The sequence below is a fragment of the Stegastes partitus genome, unplaced genomic scaffold (assembly GCF_000690725.1).
Source record: "Stegastes partitus isolate 25-593 unplaced genomic scaffold, Stegastes_partitus-1.0.2 Scaffold658, whole genome shotgun sequence".
In the NCBI taxonomy this organism is placed as follows: domain Eukaryota; kingdom Metazoa; phylum Chordata; class Actinopteri; family Pomacentridae; genus Stegastes; species Stegastes partitus.
The window spans coordinates 6747-30474 of NW_007578389.1; the positions used below are offsets into that span (position 1 = coordinate 6747).

General features: G+C 44.0%; 1 protein-coding gene across 1 annotated transcript in view; it reads right to left on the reverse strand.

The window, feature by feature from the left end:
• Positions 1-7006: 7006 nt before the first annotated feature.
• LOC103363401 (rho guanine nucleotide exchange factor 10-like protein) overlaps positions 7007-23728 on the reverse strand; it is a 36940-nt gene continuing 20218 nt past the window's right edge. Inside the window, exons 14-27 of the mRNA XM_008290156.1 lie at positions 22932-23106; positions 22004-22149; positions 20719-20885; positions 18306-18421; positions 17047-17174; positions 16856-16956; positions 16415-16536; positions 16067-16153; positions 14662-14882; positions 14355-14512; positions 14108-14250; positions 10520-10691; positions 9138-9254; positions 7007-7992 (exon numbers count right to left, since the gene is read on the reverse strand). Coding sequence (XP_008288378.1) covers positions 7403-7992; positions 9138-9254; positions 10520-10691; positions 14108-14250; positions 14355-14512; positions 14662-14882; positions 16067-16153; positions 16415-16536; positions 16856-16956; positions 17047-17174; positions 18306-18421; positions 20719-20885; positions 22004-22149; positions 22932-23106 — 2443 coding nt within the window. The 3' untranslated portion in view covers positions 7007-7402. The remainder of the gene's footprint in view (positions 7993-9137; positions 9255-10519; positions 10692-14107; positions 14251-14354; positions 14513-14661; positions 14883-16066; positions 16154-16414; positions 16537-16855; positions 16957-17046; positions 17175-18305; positions 18422-20718; positions 20886-22003; positions 22150-22931; positions 23107-23728) is intronic.

Consider the following 23728-nt stretch of genomic DNA (forward strand, 5'->3'; position numbering starts at 1 on the left):
CAATCTCTCTTCATAACAACACCATTCTGATCTTTGCTTAAGTTCGTTCATTTCTTTTTTGTTTAGCAGTTTAAGCCCAAGACTCTCAGTGAGACCTCATCATGCCGTCGTTTTATGGACGGCCATGTCTGCTCCAAGCTTGTAAATGAAGTTTCTGTTATTGTCAAAGAACCAGATGACAAGTGACAAACATATGAATCATTTAAACTGATGGGAGAACTTCATGCCCCGACTGTCACTCACTATGATGTTCTAAAGGAAACCAGGGATGAATAAACAGCTCCACTTCCAACACTGTTATGTCTCCACAGGATCTTACTTTGAACAAGACACACTGCAGGATTTTCTGTGGTTCATTTTCTTCTTTGCTCTGGAAAATTAGTTCATCTAATATTTGGAAGATAAAAAAGAAATTGTCTTTCAGGAAGGGACTCCGGCCTGAGGTTTGGTAGCTTGTTAGATGTCAGACGTGGTTTCTCTGACGGTAAACTGAGCTGCGTTCTAATGTACAGACTTCAGCCGTGATGTGATGCAGCCAGACGACGGTCGAGAAAAAAGTCGACGGCTTGAGTTCGGCGGTCTTCCATCTCCTTCCCTCTTTCCCGCTTCCCTACTCGTGCTATTTAAAGGCTGTTTTTAAATGTGATTGTGTGTTTTCAGGATTTCATAAAAAAAGCAACCAAGTAAATAAACAGATGAATACTGGGTCCGATCCACAAACACTCAACAGTGCAAAGGATCCACTGCCAACATCTCCAACACCACAGGACACCCCCATCAACAGCTTAGGGGTATTTTTCTGGCAAGAAGGTGACCTACACAATAACAGGAAGGTGGTTTTACTCAATAAGGTGCAGAGGAAGGACACCAGGCGGCCTCGGCTCTGTGGCTTCTATCAGTAGGAGGAGAGATTCATTCATAATCCTAAATCTAGACAGAAGCTCCCAAGATCAGAAATAGAAAATCTGTGAATTGAGCTTTGGGATTAACATGCCTGCACTTTGTGGTTTGAACAGCCACAAACATTTAATCATTTGAAAGTACAGATTACCTTGAGCAATATGGGTCAGAGTCAGACAATGGGCTTTTTATCCCCCAAGGAAAAAAAAAAAACCTCCTAACAGCATTAGGTAACTGTGGATGGCAGCGCTCTGCTCACCAGACTGCATAAACATCAGAATTCCCTTTCAGCAATATGTGTTTTCAGCATGTAAACAGAGTGCGGCTGCTGGATGTGGTTCGTATACGTTCTGTACATCTCTGATAAAATGCTTAAAGTTTCAAGTACTTGTTTCCAATCACTTCCTTTGCCAGGTGAAATTGATCGGCCGTCCTGAGGGCAAAACCCGGCTGTCTTATTACAATCCCATACCCAAACACAAAGGTAGATTCTGCATCACCACAGACTCAGTAATATTGTTTTTAATCTATAACTCTAACTGTGTATGTATAACTACATTGCCAAAAGTATTGGGACATCTGCCTTTACGCACACATGAACTTTAATGACATCCCATTCTTAATCCGTAGGAGGGGTTCATTCCACCTCAGTTAACCAGATGGCTCCCGCATGTCCATTTCAGATTGGGTTGAAAAAATTTGAGGCTGCAGGATTATCTTAAAAATGGCACAATCCCAAGTTTTCCTTGCGTTGAACAGGCTGTAGAGTCTCGGCATATGCTTTGAGGTGCCTGTAATGCAGGATGATTTAGACACCTGTGGTAGAGGGGAAATGTGTTCTCAAATGTAAAGTGTGTATCTTAAATACTTCTTGAGATATTGTCATCCAAAGTGAGGGCAAAAACTATCACAGTTATGACCCTAAAACTTGGGATTATGCCATCTTGATGATAATCCTCCAACCTCTTTTTTTTTTTCCAACCCAGTACAGCCAGTCTTGCGAGAAGATTTTCTGAAATCTGGTGAACCGAGGTGGACTTACTCAGAGTTTATTATGGAGCTGGTCCACCCTTGGCAGCTCTAACAACCTCAACTCTTCTTGGAAGGTTTTCCACAAGGTTCAGGAGTGTGTTTATGGGAACTGTTGACCGTTCTTCCAGAAGTACATTTGTGAGGTCAGGCACTGATGTTGGATGGCCTGGCTCTCAGTCTCTAATTCATCACAATGGTGTTCAGGTCGAGGTCAAGTCAAGTTCCTCCAAACCAAACTCGCACATCCATGTCTTCGTTGACCTTGCTTTGTGCAGTGGTGCGTCGTCGCGTTGGAACAGGAAGTTGCCGTCCCCAAACGGTTCTCGCAAAGTTGGGCTCATGAAGTTGTCCAAAATGTCTTGGTATGCTGAAACATTAAGAGTTGCTTTGATTGGAACTAAGGGGTCAAGCCCAACTCCTGGAAGACATAATCCCCCCTCCATCACTTGGCACAGTGCAGTCCGGCAAGTACCATTCTCCTGGTAACTGCCAAACCCAGACTCGTCCATCAGATTGCCAGACAGGGAGGCGTGATTCGTCACTCCAGAGAACAGTTGCTCTAGAGTCCAGTGTTGGCGTGCTTTACACCACCACATCCAACGCTTTGTGCTGAACTCAGTGAAATAAGGCGTGGATGCAGGAGAAACCCATTCCATGAAACCCACTGTTTTTGAGCAAATCTAATCTGGTCTCAAGGAGGTGGCCTGAATGTCTCGGCGCTCGGTTCTCTACCTGCGGCCGTGGAAGTAATTGGAACACCTGAATTCAATTGTTTGAAGGGGGTGTCCCAATACTTTTGTCAACATAGCATAGCATTACAGTCATCCTTCTGCATCCAGCATCCCGACCCTCTCTGTCCACCTGACTTCTTACTTCTTGCGCTGGTACTGAATATCATCACTGTTCATAAATCTTGTCTCGCAAAATCATCCACTATGACCGCAGTTTGTGGGAATTTGATTAAACACAGCTGTCTTTAGGTGGCGTGAGACCTAATATTTCATCGTGCACATTTACGAGCTTATTCACACTTAATTATGGGATTACAAAGGACCAGCTGTCACACAGTGAACCTGGATCTCTGGAGGCAGCTGTCTCTTTTCTGTTATTGGTTTTTCATCCTTGGACCAAACAACGTGAGGATCTTACAATAAAGCCAGTTCAGTGGGATTGGTTACCCCGATTCAAGCAAGTTTAAAGCCTCTCTCTACAACTGCTGCTCAAAACATTCAAAAACCATTTAGTCAAATAGATCCACTAGAAACGATGGAGTGACTAAAACTTGTATGAATTATAATCAGCATTAGAAACAAAAGATAAAAAAAACCAGCGATGTTTACCTGAAGCAAACACCAGCAGCATCAGACAAAGAACCAGAAGGCGAGCTCACCTTCACCTGCAGCCACTAACTAGTGGAGAGGCAGCGTAAAGTTTTGTCTCTCCTGACATATCCAGTGCTGTGGCTGGTCTACATACCGGCTGTGAGGCTGAGCGTGTGAGCAGAGAGCAGGAGGAGGCAGCAGAGGGGCAGGCGGCCGGTCATCCTTCTGGTGCTGCTCTCAGACGGAGGTTCTCTGCTACCAGAGCCAAGGATGACGGAGGCCTTTCATCTCCGTCTCCTCCTGGATGCACTCTGAGGATTCACTCTGAGAACGCTTCGTCCTGCCGCTACGATTATAGTCTGAGGATTAGAGACGCTCTCTGTCACTCTCTCTCTCCCCCCTCTGTTTTTCTCTCTCACTTTCTCTTTTCCTCTCTCTCTACCCCACCCTCCTCTCTCTCTCTCCCCCACCTTCCTCTCTCTTTTCTCCCCCTCTATCTCTCTCTTGCTTCACTCTCTCTCCCCCTCTCTTTTCCTCTCTCTTGCTCTCTCCCCCTCTCTTCCTCTTTCCCCATCTCTCCCCCCTCTGTTTTCCTCTGTCTCCCCCCCTTTTCTCTCACTCCCTCTCTCTCTCCCCCATTTTCCTCTCTTGCTTTCTCTTTTTCTCTCTCTCTCCCTCACTTATGTTGTCTTTTTCTCCCTCTCCCCCGTTTCCCCCTTCTCTTTTGCTTTCTCTCTTCCTCTATCTTGCTCTCTCTCCCTCTCTCCCCTTTTTTTCCTCGCTCACCCCCTTCCTAATTCTCTTCCCCTCTCTCGCTTTCTCTCTTCCTCTCTCTCTCCCCCTTCCTTCCTCTCTTCCCCCTCTCTCCTCTCTTCCTCTACCTCACTCTCTCCCTCTGTCTCCCCTCTCTATCTTCCTCCCTCTCTCCTTCTCCCTCTCTTCCCTCCTTTCTCTCTCTTCCTCTACCTCTCCCCCCGTCTCCCCTCTCTCTCCTCTCCCTCTGTCTCCCTTCAATCTTCCTGTCTCTCTCTCTCTTCCTCTCTCTCCTTCTCCCTCTCCCTCCTCCTTTCTCTCTCTTCCTCTACCTCCCTCTGTCTCCCCCCTCTGTCTCCCATCTCTATCTTAATCTCTCTTCCTCTACCTCCCTCTCCCCGTCTCCCCTCTCTCTCCTCTTCCTCTGTCTCTCTGCTTCTCCCTCTTTCCCCCTTCCTTCTCTCTCTCTCTCTCTTCCTCTCCCTCTCTCCTCCATCTTTGCCTCCAACACTCGCCCTTTGTGTTTTAAGCTTCTTCCTATCAGAAGCCATGATTTCTTTCCTCACAGTCCAGTGTTGTGGTGCTGACTGACACCAGAACCGTTTGGATGATGTGAGCTGAAGCTGACGTTCTGTCTCTTATCGCTCGTCCCACAGTTTGTGGTGTGAAATTAATCCTACACTGTTCCTTTTCATAGAAAAAGTTTTTACTCTTGTGACTTTATTTTGGTAATGTTGTGACATTTTCTTTCATTGACAACCATTATGACGACATCACAGCATCTTCCTCACAACACAAATAGCAGCAGCTGTGAGGAAACACTGCACCAGAAACCACAGAGTTTGCAAAGTCAATAGGAAATGGTCTGCACTTATACAGCGCTTTTCTACGTGAGCGGTGCTTTACCATTCACCCCTTCACACACATTCACGGAACCAATGGTGGCTAAAACTGAAAGACGTCCTGGCGATTGGTGGAAAACTTGCTCTGTCACTTGAGTCACACAAAAACTAAAGCTGGGAGTGTTTTCACTTCTAGCAGTACCCTCTAAAGTTAAACTGTACGAAGTTTGGTTTGGATTCATCGAAGTGTTGCTGGGATACGACCTCACTTCCTGTTTGGCTGCTTCACCGCCGAGATCAACAATCCATGTGATAAATTTTGTGAGTCTTGAGATATACAGTTCAGTTCTCCAGATTCGACCCATTGGTGGCGCTATAGTGCTCAATGTGCAAAAACAAATCCGAATGGGTCTATCCCATGGCCCGCCTCAACACCAGCCTTCATGAAGATCTGGTAAGTTCTGCAACATGCTGCTCACAGACATACGAATGGTTCTAATAACAACTTTCTTGGCAAAGGCAACGAGAGCCTTTAAACATCACTGTAATTACCATTACAGCTCTCTGTCACACAAAGTAAGACCACGATTAAAAAAACAACAACAAAAAACATGTCAATGTTAAGATGCCTGACGTAGCGTACATTAGGTAGATTTACGTGATTGTCAATAAACATCGTCATGCAATTTCTATAAAAACTGACTTCACACAGATTCTTAAAATGAATAAATGATCAGTTAAATTTTAGCTGAGCACATTCGAACATTGTATTTGGTGTAATATTGAAATGTACCTACAGTTTGTCTACCAGCACAAGTGTTGGTCTGGCTCCAGGTTTTATATACAGATATTGCAGTTTACACTTTATACAGTAAATCTTAATAGTTTAATCTATACACAAACAACAATTTGTGGTTTTACATGCGGGACTAGTTGGGAGGTCCAGCTCTGTACCTAGATTATGTATGTCACAGCAGTCTTGAGGTACTAATAATTCCTGGAACTCTTCATTTTCTACGATGGAATTTGTCAGAAAAAATGCATTTTGGTTCTTTCACAAATTTCTTAAAGGTCTTCTGGAAATATACAAAATCTGTCGGGTCAAAAGTATACGTACGGCATCTTGAATGATCAGTTCTGGTGATGTACAAAGCTGTGTTCATCACCTTTCCTTAGTGGTGAGACCATTTACCTTCTTGAGTGATTGTAGTTGACTACAGCTGCTGACTTCTTTGAGCTAATTGAATTAGGGCCCATTTGAAACACTCCTCACACTCTGCCATAAGCAGTACAACTGGGAGTTCAGCAAAGATCTGAGGAAGCAAATCATTAACACGTGATCACTTGGAGCCATTTCAAAGCAGCGACAGATCACAAAATCATCTGTGCAAACAACTGTGTCACGATCAGGAAGAAAACACAAACTACCACCTGCTGCTGAGAGACGATTGGTCAGGACGGTCAAGAGTCAACCAGGAATCAGCAGAAAGCAGCTCTGAGAAGCTGCTGGATCACAGCTGTGAGTGTTCACAGGGTTTTACATCAACATGAGCTGAGAGGCGGATGAAGAAGGAAGTGTGAGGCCTTTAATTCCAAAAACATCAAACCTACCGTCAAGCATGGTGGTGGCAACATCATGCTCTGGGGCTGTTTTGGTGCCAATGGAACTGTAGTTTTACACAAAGTAAATGTAATAACGAAGGAAAACCTAAAACCATCAGCCAGAAGGTTGGATCTTGAAAGCAGTTGTGTGTTCCAACAAGACAGAGACCCCAAACACACATTAAAGTGGTAAAGACATGAATAAATGAGGTTGGAATTAAGGTTCTAGACTGGTCTCCCCAAAGTTCTGACTTAAAGCCCATTGCCAACTCGTGGACTGTGCTGAAGAAACGAGTCGGAAAGACACCAAATGTAGTTGAACTGCTACAGTTATGTCAGGAGGAGTGGCCAAACGCTTGTGGACAGCAAACAAAAGTGCCTCAATCACGGTGAAAATATCCACGGGACACTTCACCACATATTAGCATTGCTGTGTGTATACGTTTGACCCAGCAAAGTTTGTCATATTTCCAGAAAACCATAAAATAAATTTATGAAAGAAATAAAATGCACTTCAGTCATTCTGTCACAGAAAACGAAGAGTTATAGGAGTGATTGGAAATTCAAGACTACAATGATAATCATGGTCTATACTAGTGTATGTACACCTTTGTTCACAACTGCATATTGTAATAATAATAATAATACATGCCATGTTTCTACGGTAACACAGGTTAAAAAGCTTTCGAGCCTTCACAGTCTGGCATGCAATGTAAAAACTTGGTACAGGTACAAGTCATTATGTGTGGAAACATCTGTACAAAGAGCTGAAGAGCGTTGGTCTTCCTGATGTTTAACGTTACTGGAGGTAGCTGCTGACTCTGTTGGTGGGCCTCTCAGGTAATGTTACCTTTATGTCAGCTTGTTTACGGTGTTCAACATCACGCCACCGAAATAAAGCGAAAAACCAGAAGAACTATGGCTGTCCTTGACTCGTCTAAACCTTCTCTGTCATTGGCTGAGCGTCAGAGGGAGCTGCCACACCAGCAGAGTGTTTCCAGTGGCGTCCGAGCAGGTGTCTGTCGAGGCCGGCTGTCCTATCCTGCGGTATCCTCGTCCACCGGAGAATATAGCTGTCGAGGTCACTTTACTGCGCCTCGCCTCCCCTTCCTTCCCCCGGTCCACCGGTCGCCCCCTCACCCACACGTCGGGGTCCTCGCTCACTTCGTAGATGGAGCCGTCCTCCAGGCTGTGCTCCAGGGACTCATTAGGAGCTTTCAGGTGCGCGAGTTCTGGCTGCGCTGTCAGCAGCTTCCCAGGCAGCTTGCAGGTAGAGTGGAGGCGGTACTGCAGCAGCAGTCCTCTGGGCTTCTCCTCCACGGATGGAGGAGCTTCAGAGTCCCGCAGACAGATGCTCCTCTCCAACCTCCGCCCTTCTTCATCTCCTCTGACATCATCCAGCACCGTTCCTCTGTCAGCGCCCTCCTCCCTGCCGTTGAGGATGGAATTCCGCCGAAGCAAATCAGAGGCCAGAGTGCTGGAGGCCGACACCAGGAAGTCCACCGGACCACAGTGAGCATTCAGAGACGTCATCCCTTTACCTGAGGGGCAAAACAGTTCTTCATGAATCCACCGAATCTCCCACAGCAACAGACAGGAGGAAGTACAGCTGAAACCAGAAGTTTACATCCACTGTATAAAAAGATATAAAACCTTTTTTTCTAACTGTCTGACATGAAATCAGACTAAACTCTTCCTGTTTTAGGTCACTTAGGATTTGCTAAACGCCAGAATAATGAGAGAGAGAATTTTTTATTACTTTCTACTTACGAAGATGCCTTCAAACTATTTGGGAAAGCCCAGATGATGATGTCATGGCTTTGGAAGCTTTTGATTGGTTAATTGACAACATTTGAGTTAATTGGAGGTACACCTCAAACACACTGCTTCCTTTTGTGACAGCATGGAAAATCTAAAGAAACCAGCCAAGATATCAGGAAGAGAACTCATGTTCCACCAGTTCTGTCAGGAGGAACGGGCCAGAACTCATCAAACTATAGTGAGAAGCTTGTGGAAGGAAACTCAGAACGTTTGACCCAAGTCATGCAGTTTAAAGGCAACGCTACCAAATACTGAGGAGATGGATGGAAACTTCTGACTTTGAAGACAGTCATAAAAAAAATTCTCTAAAAAATCTCTCTCATTATTCTGTTGTTTAGGAAATAGAGATAATTTAGGTAATCCTAACTGACCTAAAAGGAAACGTTAAGTCTGATCTAATGTCAGACAGTGACAGTGTGGTTAATACAGTGTAAGTAAAACTTCTGGTTTCAACTGTAAATGATCTGTTTCAGGAAAAACAGGATAAATGTCCACAACATAGTTGTGCTTAGTGCAAACTGCGACATAGATTATTATATCTATATTATATCTCCATATTAATATTTTTTCCGACACTCTCTGATTAACTAGCAGATGTTTGGAAGTAGAGCTACAACCATTTTTTTATTTTGACAGTTGAGTTATCGATCAATTATAGAAATGAATAACTGACTGCTGACATTATGAACTCTACAGTTACCCAATGATTCTTATTTAGCAATCAGCTTTCAAATTTAGCTTGAGGTTGCTTTTGGCATGTGTTCATAATAAAAACAGGTGAGGCCTTGAAGCCTTTGAGCACATTCACTCCCACATAGAACATGCAGCGGTCAGGAGGTGAGCAGACGCTGTCACTGGTACCGACCTGTGATCTTGGGGATGCCTTCCAGGGTGGGCACGGGGAAAGTGAGGATAACGCCCTGGCTGGTACCCACCCACAGCAGGCCCTGGCAGATCAGCAAACTGGAGACACAAACCTGACCTGGAAAACAGACAATATCATCAGAATCAGGAACACCTGCTTAAAAACTACACTATTGTAATTCCTTATTATCATGACGTCACAATAATTCTCTTAAAAACCTCAAGCTGATACAAAATGCTGCAGCCACTACATCAGCTTCTCTTCATTGGCTCTTTATAAAATCCAGGATAGAATTTAAGACCCTGCTTCTCACACATATAAAACCCTTAATGACCATCTTATCTTAAAGACTTCATTGCACCGTATCATCCGAACAGAGCCCTTCACTCTCAGGCTGCAGGTTTATTGGTGGTCCCCAGAGTTTCCAGAAGTAGACTGCTGCCCATAAAGTTGTAGTATTTTTCATTCCTCTTCTTATTTGTATTTACACACATCAGTAATCACTTCTGACCAGGTGCAATGATACTGAGTCCCAGCTACCCAATTGAAACCAGTTCTGACTGAAGAGTGGGACGTCCTGCCCACTGACACCATCAACAAGCTGGTGGACAGAATGCCACCATGTCTTAATGCATTGTCTGTGTCAGGGGTGGCCGGACTCAATATTAGTGACATTTGAAAGTAATATTGGACATTATAATGCATGAAACCCCCTCGAATATGTGTTTCCAGTTAAATTGACAAAGGTTGAAAAATGGAAACAAAACCCTGAATCCTATTGTTCAATAAGCCTGGATAGACAGTCTGCAAAAGTTAATTGTGGTTTAATTTTTACTGTGATATGTATCTTGATCTATCGAGAATTAATTGAATTGTCACAATCGTTTCATTAAAAAAAGAGGAACAAAAATTAGATTTTATTCCAACTTTATGGGCAACAGTGTAGAACGAGGCTCCTCTGCAGTGGAATCAGCTCCCAGTTTGGGTTCAGGTGGTAGACCTCCTCTCTACTTTTAGGATTAGGGTTAAAACTTACAGTTAAGTCGTCCCTCAGGTGCTGTAGGTTTAGATGAATGGAGGACTCCCATGATGCACTGGGCTCCATCCTTACCTATAACTAACTTCATGTCTTCTCTCTTCCACAGTTTATTCTCTCTGCAGGTGTCTCTGATCTGCACTCACCGACCTCCAAAGCGTTCACTGCTCTCTTACGTATTCTGTCTGTTCTCCATCTGCTACCCTGCTAAAGTTCTGACAGAAGGCTTCTAACTGAACATGGCGTTCAGTCGCCCTACAGCGAGACTTTCCTGGAAAAGAAATGCTCCAACGAAAGACTAAAATCAGCAGCTGCGCGCTTCGTTTCATGCCGGGTGTCGTCTTGCCTGGCGACAGATGTGCGGTGCGGGTCGAGATGTTGACTTCCTGCAGAGCTTCCAGTGTCTCCGTGTGGAAGAGATGAATGGAGGAGCCCCGTGTGAAGGCCATCCAGACTCCTCCGCCCGAACGCACCATGTGGCTGACGCTGCAGCCTCGGTCCGAGTGGGCTTCAAAGCTCTGCAGCACAGACAGACACAGAGGATCAGCAGGTAGAATATGTCTGAGGGTGTTATGAAGTCATATGTTTTGCAGTATGAGAGACCTAAACACTTTTCTGTGCACACCTTTTATCTTTACAAGAAAGGAGCAGTTTTATTTGAGCGAGTGAAGATCTGTTCTGTGCTCCTGTTTTTGTGTTTGCTGTTATCCACATACATTAGGCACACGATAGAGACCTCACTTGGTCTACACACCCCCACAGGTTTGCCCTCGGTGTTACCTTGGATGTCTTGTGAAAATGAAACGTCAGATTGTAGAAACGCTCCAATTCATCAGAAGGAAAAATGTGCAGCTGATTTGCTTTTGCTTACAGTCGGCTTCTATTTGTGGCTCGCCTGACTTCTCTCAGGGTTAAAGAACAACTTTTGTAGCACAATAATAAAACCGTTTGTAGAAATCTTTTGAGTAACGCTAAACCACTAATAAAGTCTGTTTAATATCGACAAATAACACAGATAAACTTCAAGTTGCATCTCTTTAACAGTGCTGTGCCTCCTACAGATCTTCTATTTTTGCACATTTCTCACACTTGAATGTTACAGATCATCAAACTAATATTTGTATTTCTTGAATATTACCACAAAACAGAAAATGCAGTTTTTAAACAATGTTTTATTGATGAAAAACCTAATTGCCGAAAAGGTGATTGCCCCCTAAACCTAATAACTGGTTGGTCCACCTTTGGCAGCAACAACTGCAGTGAAATGTTTGCTTGTGATCCGTGTTTTTCATCACCACGGAGGAATTTTGGCCCAGTCTAGTTTTAGTACGGCCACATTAGGTGGTTTTTGAGCATGAACTGCCCTTCTAGGGTCTTGCTACATCTCAGTTGGATTCAAACCTTAATTTTTGCTCTTTTTGAGCCACTCAGAGGTGGAGCTGCTTGAGTGCTTTGGGTCATTGGACTGATGGGTGGATCTTCTCCAGGAGGATTTTTCTGGCTCCATTCATTATGACAGGTCCTGAAACCATCCACTACCACCATGTTTCACTGATGGCATCATGGTCTTCTTGTGGAATGCAGTATTAGCTTCACGCCAGATGTAACAGGACTCATGTCTTTAGAAAGCTCCACCTTTGACTCATCAGTCCACAGGATGTTCTCCCAGAAGTCTTGGGGCTCATCTTTTTTGCCAGACAAGACTTTATGTTCTGTTTGGTCAGGAGTGGTTTACGTCTTGTAACCCTCCCATGGATCCATTTCTGCCCCGTGTCTTCCTTATTGTACAATCACTGACCTTAACTGAGGCAAGTGAGGCCTGCAGTTATTCTGATGTTCAACTGGGTTCTTTTGGATGAGATGTCGATGTCCTCTTGGAGAACTGTTGGTCGGCCGATCTCTTGGGAAGGTTTGTTCCATGTTTCCTCCATTAGTCGATTATGTGTCTCACTGTGGTTCTATGTTGATCATCTATTCTTGAATCTCCTGAAAACGTGGCATCATGTGTTACTTCTTGATACCCTTTAGCTGCGTCAAAATGCCAGACAGGTTCTATTTAGTCATGTTTAGATTCAACAAGCTTGGCAGTGATCATACGTGGGTGCTGCTGGTGAAACTGAACCCAACTGGAATTTGAGTTTGGTCATTTAGCAGAGTGGTAGCTATGGGAGTGATTACTTTTAAACACAGGGCAAAGTGGGGCTGGACAGCATATAAACAAAACCATCATTCAAAAACTGCATTCAGTGTTTTCTTGGGTTACCTTTGTCTTATATTGAAATTAGTTGGATGATCTGAAACATTTACGTCTGACAAATGTGCAAAAATGGGGAGTATACAGGTAGCACAGTAAATAAATATATCAATATACTCTTTATGTGTAGCCATAGTGTTCCATCATACCTGGATAACCCTACCAATCATTTCGTCCGTGCGGCTCTGTGATCTGCATCATGAAGTCTCAACACGTACAAGTGGTCGTGCACTCACCATAATTGCTCAGTTTACAGCATGCTTCAAGCTGAAAATGTCTTTGAAAACTGCTAAAAACAACATCAGCAAAGTACCAGTGTGATGCTGAAACACTGCAGTGGGCTTACCACAGCCTGCACAGTACGTTCTCACTCACTCTGCCACGTGTTTTATTCTTCTTTTCTTCACATTAATTCACTCAACACCTTGTCGGTTTGAAGGGCACGCTCATAATTTAGCATGTTCATACATCTAACGGTAGAAAAGAGGCCAGATGTTCAACAAAGGCACAAGAGCGAACACATACCTCAGTGAGTGCATAAAATAACACGATCCTCTGTGTAATTTTCAAGCCTTTCCCACAGAGACTGAGCTGCATCAATGGTGTGCAGATGTAGAGAGAGCAGTCACAGCGCCTCTGGCAGCCTGTTAGCTCCAGAGACACCTTTCTGTCAGTCAAGCTCTCACAGTAGTCCAGGACCTTGAGACTTGGTGTGCCTCCCATGCAACCCTAATTCCCGACACGTCTTTCAGAGAAACAAAAATGTGCGGAAACAGCTGACAGCAGACTGAATGCTGTTCAAATATCCCTTCACTGTGATGCAGACAGAAGAGGAAACTCCATATCAAGGTTATGACAAAGTACCAGGGAAAGGAATCTACACTGAGCTGATCAATACTGGGACACAGCATAAAATATTTGGCTTAATTAAATCATTTCAATACATTTTTAGCCAAGCTAAATTCATTTTCAGCTTCTGCGGAAAAAAACTAGGACAGCAGTGCTGAGCTGGAAGCCAACAGCAGTGACTTTCTGGCACATGGCGATGCATGTTAATTTGATTTCAAACCAGTGTAGTGCAGCATACCAGATCTGCTCGCTGCTCTGTCTGTGGATTACATGTGAAACAGTCAAACGTCCTTCAGAGGTAACCCACCTATAACTGCCTCTATGACCCAGACAGGGTTAATACGGTCCGACAGCTTAGTTTAGCGCTGGGGCCTACAAGCTGGTGGAAGAAGCGGTGAGGCTTCAGAGAGGAGGCTACAGGTGGAGAGAACTAGTCTTAACAGAGGAGACTCTACTGTAAGTGACTGGCAATAGTACATTTTTACTGAGGATCATTTGACGCTGACTTAATCCAGTGGAATCAGTATTTTCCCAGCTCCTTTTTAGTGTCGATGCTAAACAGTCTGGAACTATTTGATGCAACACTTCTTCATGAAGACTAATTGAACCTCTTCAGTATGGAGCAGATCGAGTAGCTGTTTGGGAGCATAACCCCGGGAAGTTTCTGGGGAGAGACTTCCTGGATGACCTGACAGTTTGCTGCAAGCCCATTCCCTGATTTTTCTTCTCCACATTTCCGTTCTCGCTCTCCTGTTGCTGTCAAATAAAGGCATGACAGGATAAACTATCTATTCCTCTGGTTGTGCACCTGTTGCTGATAAAACTGCACACCTGTGTCTGGAGGTTGGCTCCTTGGATGACAGTGACTTGGTTGGCACAGCTGGCCCAGACGGTGTCTTCAAGTGTCAGCAGACAGGAGACTGGCTCCGAGCCCACAGACACCAACCGGCACGAGTCCACATCCCAGAGCCTCTCTGAGGGGAACAAGTCAGTGGTTTAGCACCTACTCTGAACTCCTTGCTCAAGCAGCTACTGCAGCAGTAGTCAGCGTGGTCGGTGTTCTTCGACGAGCACTCACCTCCAGTCTTTTTGTGGTACACAGCTACTTTGCCATTGGCCAGTCCGGCAAAGAGGTAAGACAGCGAGTGTTTGAGGCAGTGGACCGGACAGCCGTCAGGGGTCACCAGGGTCAGCAGGCACTGAACAGCTGTGTCTATGCTGCCGTACACATGGATGCTGGAAATACAAGGAGCCGTGAAGTCCAATAATACACATTAAATGAAAGAAAAACCTAAAAGAAAATTTTCTTGAGAATGAGGACGTCACACATCACCCTCACGTCTGTGCATTAAAGCTCTGAAGCTCATTAAAGAACAATAGCTGACCTGCCGTCCTGCAAACCAGCACAGATGATGTTTCCGATCTTGGCGGCACTCTGGGCCTTGTCAGCCTCCTTTTCCTCTGCACTGGAACAAGGCTCCTTCACGTACTCCAGAGACAGGACAGGGGCCCTTAGGGGGACGGTCTTGACCAAGCGAGGCGTGGATCGATTCAGGGAGAAGATCTCTACTTGGCCTAGGCTGGAGTTACCTCCTTGGCCAGCGACCTGACATCAAAGGAGCAAATAAGGTGATTTGATTCATTGCAGGATGGATGGAAACGACAGATAGATAAAGATCTTGTTTGTAGAATTTTTTATTAGAATGTGAGCACTGAAAATGCAAGAAACCTACTGGAATCCTTCTGATTCTTAAAATAATTTTCCCAATGATACAAATGCATTTTTGGGGGCCTAAACATGCTCAAGAACTGAAGGGACTTGAGCATGTGAATGGCAAAATGGCTCCATGGTGGCCCCTAGAAAATTTCAACCACCGAAAGTATGTTTCGCCTAGATCTAGGAAATTTGGTAGCATATGTATCACGTCAGGACGCACAAAAAAGCCCCAGGAACCCAGACCCTGAACCCAACAGGAAGTCGGCCATTTTGAAAAAACAGCGTGATTTTTGCTCATTTTCAGGCATTTTCAAAATCTATCTCCTCCTAGGCGGGAAAGTCCAACAGAAATCAAATTTGGCCAGCATGTACAAAAGGACTTGGTGATTAAAAGCTATCAAAATGCTCCACAGAAGTCTGAGGGTGTGGAAATGGCGGTCCATGGAAGTTCGACTACTCACCATCAGACAGGAAGTGATGTCTAACAACATTTCACTAGGATGTACATTTCGAGTATACCTATGAAATCTGGTAGTCATATGTATCATGTCAGGACGCACAAAAAAGCCAGTGGACGTCATACCCTAAACCCAACAGGAAGTCAACCATTTTGAAGAAAGCCAGCACGTACAACAGGAAGAAAGTTATCAAAACCCTTTGCAAAATTTTCAGGGTGTGGAAATGGTGGACATCGGAATTTCAACAATTCGCCGTCAAACAGGAAAGCTATTGCTTTTAATATTTTTTGATAACTCATCCTTTCAAGCTTGTAAAGTGCTTTGTAGAACCGCGAACCATTTCAATGTCCTTGTTTCTCTCTCATCTTGATCCCATGTTGGTGGAGGCCAACAGTCCGGTCAAATCCCTTCTAGAATGCTATCTTCTCTGTTGTTTCTCTGTCACCGAATTAAATTTTTAATTCTCTTTACAGGTTTTTTTTTGTTGCGCACGTATATATGACAACATGCAACATGACAGGAAGCACCAACAAGCCACTCACATATCTGATGAATACATGAAACGCTGAAACAATGTCAACGTTTCTGAGCAGGGGAAAAGCCAGCTGTACTAACCCAGAGGTAGCCCTGTGGTAACGATGTACTGGCAGTGCAGAAACCAAGGAGGCTGGACTGAGACGGACTGTGAAGAGCTGCGTCCAACTAGACAAACAGAAGGAGACGGTTCGTTTACAGCTGGGTCATACCAACGCATGTTTCTACAGAGGATATTGAATGCTGCTGCTATCTGTGAAAGGTATGAAAAATGCTGAAATGACTAATTATTTAAATTAATATCTAAACAAATGAACAAGTGAAAGCTGCATAAGTGAGTAAATATCTTGATTAAGAACTGAAACAATTCACACACTGTAAAAACGACAAATATTAGAAGTAGAAAAGACACATAAAGACGCATCTCACCTTCAGTGTGTGTGTTCTGGAGGACAAAACAGGAAGTCTGCAGGTCAGCAGGGGGCAATGAAATGGAGCTTTTGTCTTCCCAACTTCCTCAGCACCTTCCCACCCCAAAAGGTTTTCCTTTCCTGAACAAAGAAGTGTGAGAAATAACCGAATGTAAAAGCTGTACCATTCCTCAACAAAAACTTTGCAAGAGTTCTTAAAAACTAATGACAGCTTTGTGTTGTTTAAATGATTGAACATGATGGATCCTTGCATCCTGAACCTCCTGTGGTTGTTCCTTTGACGAGCACCACCGGCCTGAAGATCGGTGCCCATCAAGCACTAACCCCAACTCCGAAACCAGACCGCATTGGATGTTATCTGAACATCTGAGGGGTTGGATCACAGCCTGTAGCTACTCTAAGCCACTGTTCATGTCTACCCACACAGAGCTGGACTTACTTTGAGCTATCTTGGCGAGGTGAAGCCGGTTCACCCAGGAGATCTTACTGACGGGGCTGGGAGTGTTGAAGACCACCATGATGCTCACTGGACGGCCGGATCTTTCAAACAAAGCGACGTGAACATTTAGAACACTTTCACACACCGTTACCTAGTAAAAGCTGACTACGACTGAACATCAGGGTCCTCACTTGTCAGGTTTGGTTGGAACAGACAGACGTAGGCGACATTTGTTGGCATTCTGGATCTCCTCCTCCTTCAGACGGATGAGCCTCTGCAGAGCCAGACACCAGTCCTGAGACACTGTGGTGTTCAGATTCTGACATGGAGACACAAAAGTGAAAAAGAACTACATGTCAGTTTCTCTCCCCTTTGAGCATCACAATTTATAGCTTTAAACGTAGTCACACATCAAAGGACAACTGCGGTTTAGGACAACTTGGACGGTATTTCAGTAGTTGGCTGGTATGCTTCTGTACAAGAAGGAAGCTCGTTGTCCAGAAGCAGCACCTTAAGGCTCGACTGAAGCTTGCTGCTGATCACATGGACAAAGAAAAGGCCTTCTGGAGGAAAGTCTTGTGATCAAATGAAACAAATTAAGCTATTTGGCCAAAGTCACCAGAAATATGTTTGGAAGAGAAAAGGTGACACCCTTAATTCCAAGAACACCAAATCTACGACTGAGCATGGTGGTGGCAGCATCATGCTCCGGGGCTGGTTTGGTGTCAGTGGAACTAGTGTTTCGCACAAAGTAAATTAAATTATGAAGAAGTTAGGATTACTTTCACATTCTTTAGGGAAACCTAAAATCCTTCACCAGAAAGTCGGGTCTTGGACACAGTTTTGTGTTCCAACAAGATAATGACCCCAAACACATCAGAAATGGTAAAGAAATGGGACATTAATGCAAATATGAGCATAGCTGTACGCATATTTTTGACCCAGTCGATTTTATCATATTTCCAGAAGACCTACTATAAATCTTGAAAGAACTAAATGCATGACTGATTTCGTTTTGGGGAAAAGATGCATGTGTTTCAGTGATTCCTTAATAGAAAATTCAGAGTTATAGGAGTCATTGAAAACTCTTTACAAGTGTATGAACAGTTTTGTTTAAGACTGGAAGTTACAAAATGCTTCACCGCAGGAAGACCAAAGAAAAGGGGAAGTAGATGAGACAGACATAACATCCACATAGAAAGAGAACAGTGACAAAACATGAGGTTACAGAACTACAAAACAAAAAAAGTGGTTTGAAACGTGCAGTGATACGACTTCTCTTAAGACTTCAGACTCACTGCTGCTGTAAAGAAGCAACAACAGTCGACGCATTATCAAACCATGTGAAGGTTATTTAGACATTCTGTTCATCCCCATAGTGGGAGTGAGGTCACTGCTTTCTGACCGGAACCGACAGCTCCTACTGACTGAGAATAATAAACATTTCTACCTGGTAGGTTCCGCTGAGCGTGCCCACCAGCAGCGATACGTCCTCCACCACAGCCAGGTCATGCTGCAGCTCCTCCAGCTCCTGGTACAGTCTGGGTGGACCCAGGAACACTTTACCTGGAACGCAGGCAGTCCCATTGAGCCTCTATGTCAGCTTCACATCTAAACATCATATATTTAGCAATAAATCTCAACTTCATACCAAACTAGCACCCAGCTTTGACAAATCTTATCTGATTTTATCAGTTTCTTAAAGAGATGGAGAGGGACAAATGGATAGTGTGATGTTCTGACGGTACTAGTCATTACACTGAGCTCATAATTTGATAGAAACGTATGTCTATGGCTATTGCCCTGGATACCGTTGTATTATGTAGAGTCGGTACAAATCATTTCAGTTAAGAAAGCAGGAAATAGGGCTGCAGGGTGGCGCAGTTGGTCGCACTGTTGCCTCGCAGCAAGAAGTTCGCAGTCGGTTCGCGTCCCGGTGGGGGCACCGGAATCTTTCTGCGTGGAGTCTCCATGTTCTCCCCGTGCAGCGTGGGTTCTCTCCAGGTTCTCCAGCTTCCTCCCACATGGTCCAAAAACATGTTGAGGTTAATTGGTGGTTCTAAATTGTCCGTAGGTGTGAATGTGAGTGTGCTTGGTTGTCTGTCTCTAAGTGTGATAGACTGGCGACCTGTCCAGGTGTCCCCTGCCTTTGCCGTAAGTCGGCTGGGATAGACTCCAGCCCCCCATGACCCTAGTGAGGATTAAGCGGTGTATAGATAATGGATGGATGGAAGCAGAAAATAATTGACATAGTGGACTAAAACTGATGACCAAATCAGACATGAATTAACATGTCTTTTGGTTGGTGACTCTAATTCGTGCGTTTCTCGACTTGGAATTCTCCAACATGAAGGCGACCTCCAGGGCTGAGAGATGAAGTTAACATGGGAGTGGTGTGACTCACCACATGTAGGACGTGGCCAGAAGCCAGCGCTCGTTTCTGTCGGCCTTTTGTCACTGAGTTCTTTTCCATGTCGGGGGAGTGTGAGTGAATGAGAAATATGAAGTAAAATGCTTTGTAGGACCTTTGTGGTGAACTAGCGCTGTATAAATGTGAACCAACTTCCTGCTGGATTTAGGACATGCTTCTACATGGCTTTTTCCAAAGTCTTGGTACATGTGACTATCGAACATCATACAAGTACTGTCAGTAAAATGTAGCACAATGGGTAACTTTCTTAAAATTTTGAAGCTGCTAAGCCATTTTGTCACAGTGTTGTTGTGCCCAGGGCCCATTATTCCCTGACAAATGGCTTACTCTCTCTTAAAATACCGTGTTACCATGGCAACCATTTTAGATGAAAACTGAGATGCTTCTATATTGAGCACCATCAAGGTCTTGCAACTCAGCTGACCAGAGTTCAGGTGGAATCAGTTATCCTGTTAGGAGTAGTGTGTTAAAAATTAACTTCTTGCTGCCAGTAGATGGCACCATAACTATGACCATGACTCTGTAACAACCAGTGCACGGATTCAGAACAGGACAGCTTAAGCACAAGGGAAGTTTGGCAAAGATCTGCAGAGTTGCAACCGTTTGTTTGTTCAGATTGAAACATTGAAATTCACGACACACTTCACAACATATAACTGTGAAGGTGTTGTCTGACCAAATGTGAGGTGGGTCTGGTCAACCTGCTGGGCAGAGATCATAAAAGTAAAGTACCTGTAACTTCCTGTCAGGCTTCCTGACTGTGACTCGGTATTGTCACGTAGATGTGTTCGGGCTTCTTATGAAGCATGACTAATACGGGACATTATACATTTGATTTGCAACTTCCAGTTTGAGAAAAAGTCGCAATTTCGAAAAGTTTGCATCAAAATGGTGTTGACACCAACCAACCCGGAAGTCACTTTGGTTGATTCTCTGAGAGAAACTGGTGAAATTACAGCAAGTGAAATCTGCACCAAAACGCCTGACTTCTTGTATATGTAGAGGAAATGTAATGTGGTGGGCAGGGTTTGTAGCAGGTACTGTAGAGCCGGTTAGCCACACTGATGCTGTGTGAAAGTGGCAAAGCTTGCTCATACCAGATATTGATTAGAGTTTTTTAGGGTTTTCTTTCTCTATTGGACTTGCTCCTCCAGCTATACATCACATGTGAATATACACTAATTTAATACAAAATTCAGTGAAGTCACTATTTCCGAATAGCTTAAGATTACTTTTTCATCAGTTTGCATTTAGCCTTGATGTAAGTGTCGGTCCAAACACTTACCAGGCCTCAAGGCAATATGTAAAAAAATGTGCTGACAGTCACCGTGAACACTCTCATGATCGATATGGCTCAGTGGTTCCACGTAGGTTTGCTGGACAGTATTGACTGGATGTATTCTGTACCTGCTGCCTCGAAGCATGGACGTACCCGAGGTGCTGGAGGTGGAGCTGTGGCGTCTGCCGATGACGACGCTGTTCTTGCTCTGCAGACTGTCCTGTCCCACCTCCACCACCTGAGTCTGCAGCAGAGGGATGCACCACTTAACCGTGTACTTGGGACCGACAGGAACCAGGCTGTTGATGTCAGGGGGACCCCTGGTGGACACACAAGTTAGAAACGTTTACAACGAGGCAGTCAAGTCTGTGCACGAGTTCTGCAGCTCCCCTCCAGTTTAACCACGGATGACAAGGTGTTCTGCTTCATACAGACATTTTATCCTGACGTCATGGCAAAAAGGCTGATGTCAATGCTGTGAGAACTGAATAAATAAATACATGAATTTGAGCACAAATTTAGAAAATGGCAATTAAAGAAATGCGTAATAAACACAAACAACAGTACACTGTGAAAATGGGCACAAGTTTTACACCTCGTTGGCCGAATAAACTTCCAAAAGGAAACATTCAGTCTTCTTCAGTCCTCTCATGCATTCATAACATTAGCAGTCGTGCTGATCCACGTCTAAAATAAACGACCTGACCCCAACGAGGTAACAACATTTGTTCCACAGAAAGGTTTTAAACAATATTCACTATTGTGCGGTTCTTAATCTTTTTGGCGTATTTATATGAAACAACTAAATTATTCCCGTTTTTAACTCAAAAACAATTAAATGAACTTAAATTGCATCGCTGACTTCGACGGCAGCTACATGTGTCATCAGCTGAAACACCAGCAGATTAAAGCACCTGAAGAGTTTTGTTCAGCATCAACAACAGGGTCAGACAACAAAGAACTATCCTGACAAGTCCTGGTCTGACTAACCTCCGAACAACCGACCGACCAAGTACCTGAAAAAACTGTGTTCCAGTGCGAGGGCAGCTTCCTGTCTAGCTTTTAAAGGTTACCACACCTACCCCAGTAACCCTGCTTCTTTGCACACGTGTTGTAAATGCTGCTGTTTACTGCTCTTACTTTTATTTTATTGTTCTAGTTCATTTCTTCTATTTCTTATACAGACAGCTAAGATTCACTGGAGTCAAACTTCTTGTGTGAATGTACAAACTCGGCCAATAAAGTTCATTCTGACTCTGATTCTGTCTTTGTCATAGCAGTGATCTGGCCGACTTCTCTCCACATTTTCATCTCTCAAAGTGAAACGACTTTTAATGGCAGCTCCCATCCGAAACATCTAAACGTAGAATCCAGTACAACAAACTGTACTGGAGATAACACGAAGCACAAACATTGTTTAGAAGATCGGGGAACTTACTTCAGGTTGACGTTGGCACAAATCAGGGTGTCGTTGAGAAGGAAGACTTTTCGCTCCTTTGACTTAAGAACTTGACCTTTATCGCCGTAAACGATCTCGGTGAGGACTTCACACTGAATCAGCTGCCTCTGCTCCGAGTTCAGCAGCTGGAAACACAAAGCAGGTGGCTGGTTGCAGAACACTCTCACAGGAAGTACAGTACATATAGAATGTTTAACAGATTTATGAGACCACCTGTCGATTTGTTAAGCACTGTACATGTACATAGAGCTGTGCTGAAGTTTACATATCCTGGCAGAATTTGTGTTTTTTTGGTCATTTTTCAGAGAATCTGAATGATAAGAGAAAAACTTTTGTTTCACTCATGGCTAGTGGTTGGATGAAGCCATTTATTGTTGAACATTTGTGTTTACTCTTTTTAAATCACAAGAGAAACTCCCCAAATGATGCTTTTAATTTAGGACAGCTGTGGCATAAACCTGACACTGGGTGGTGGTCTAATAACTTTGTTAAGCTCTGTATATAAATCAGTAATTGTCTGGAATGAAAATGAGCTAAATAGCAAAGCTTCTCCAACCCAACTACAGTAAATCCTGAACTATGAGCTGACAGAATAAAACACAAAAGTGTGCAGGTGTTGATTCATGAAGACGTATGAAATGGACCAGGAGCTGATTCCTAAGGAGTTTGGTGACCTTTACTCACCTGTCAAGCCAAAACAGTTCAATTTAACACAAGCAATGTATTTAAAATACACACTTTATGAACAACTCGTGCTCCCCAGAGGATGAACTTTAATGTAGGAGACTAAATGTACTTCCTGCTGACATCAAGAGGAAATAGTGAGAGTGGACTGACTATATTCTCACTCCACAAAACAGTAGCTCGTCAGTTTAACCAGCGACTATTTCAGCGCGTGGTGTTTCACCTTGTTGAGAACGCGGTCCCCCACATTGTGAGCCAGCTGCTGGATCTCGGCCTCCTGATCGGCCACGCGCTTCTGCTCGTTGAGCTTCTCGGCCAGGGTCTCCAGCTCGGTGAGAGCCAGCTGCAGGGGGAGCCGGTCGATGTGGGACCTCGGAGTGTTCTTCAGCATGTCCTGGTGCAATGCAACAGAAAGTGTTGAGAGTGTAGTAACGTGTGCAATCAACGAGGACAGCTCCTCTCACCGTCGTCACACAGCGTGATGCAAATATTAAAAAACATACACATCTAAACTCTTTAGAATCGTCGTTTATCTTAATGTAATTAAACAGTGCTTGAAAAGTATTTTTAAAGACAAGGACAGCAATAAACTTATTTTGCATCGAGGCTCATACTAGCTAACACTTGCTCTCAAAGGTGCAAATGGTCACATATAGTTTCACATCCTGGCTGGTTCCACTGGTACCTCATCTGGAAACCACAGAACCAACACTGTGATTTGGTTGTTGCATAAAAAATGAATCTGTCACGAGTACATCAGCCTTTTTTTTTTATATATTCTTTATCTTCCAAACAGTGCATCAATAAAAAGTGATGATTTTAGGGTTGTCAAGACAACAAACGTAAGCAGTAACACCTGCTTCCTGAAGGAAGATAGTTTGGAACCATTCAGGAGCCACAAAGCACTGCAGCAAACACAAGAAGGGACTGGCTTTCACTTCCTCTCATCAGAGTCTCTGAACACAATGCTTCAGTGCCTTGAAATGAAACCCAGTATATCAGTGGGAGGACATTCCACTG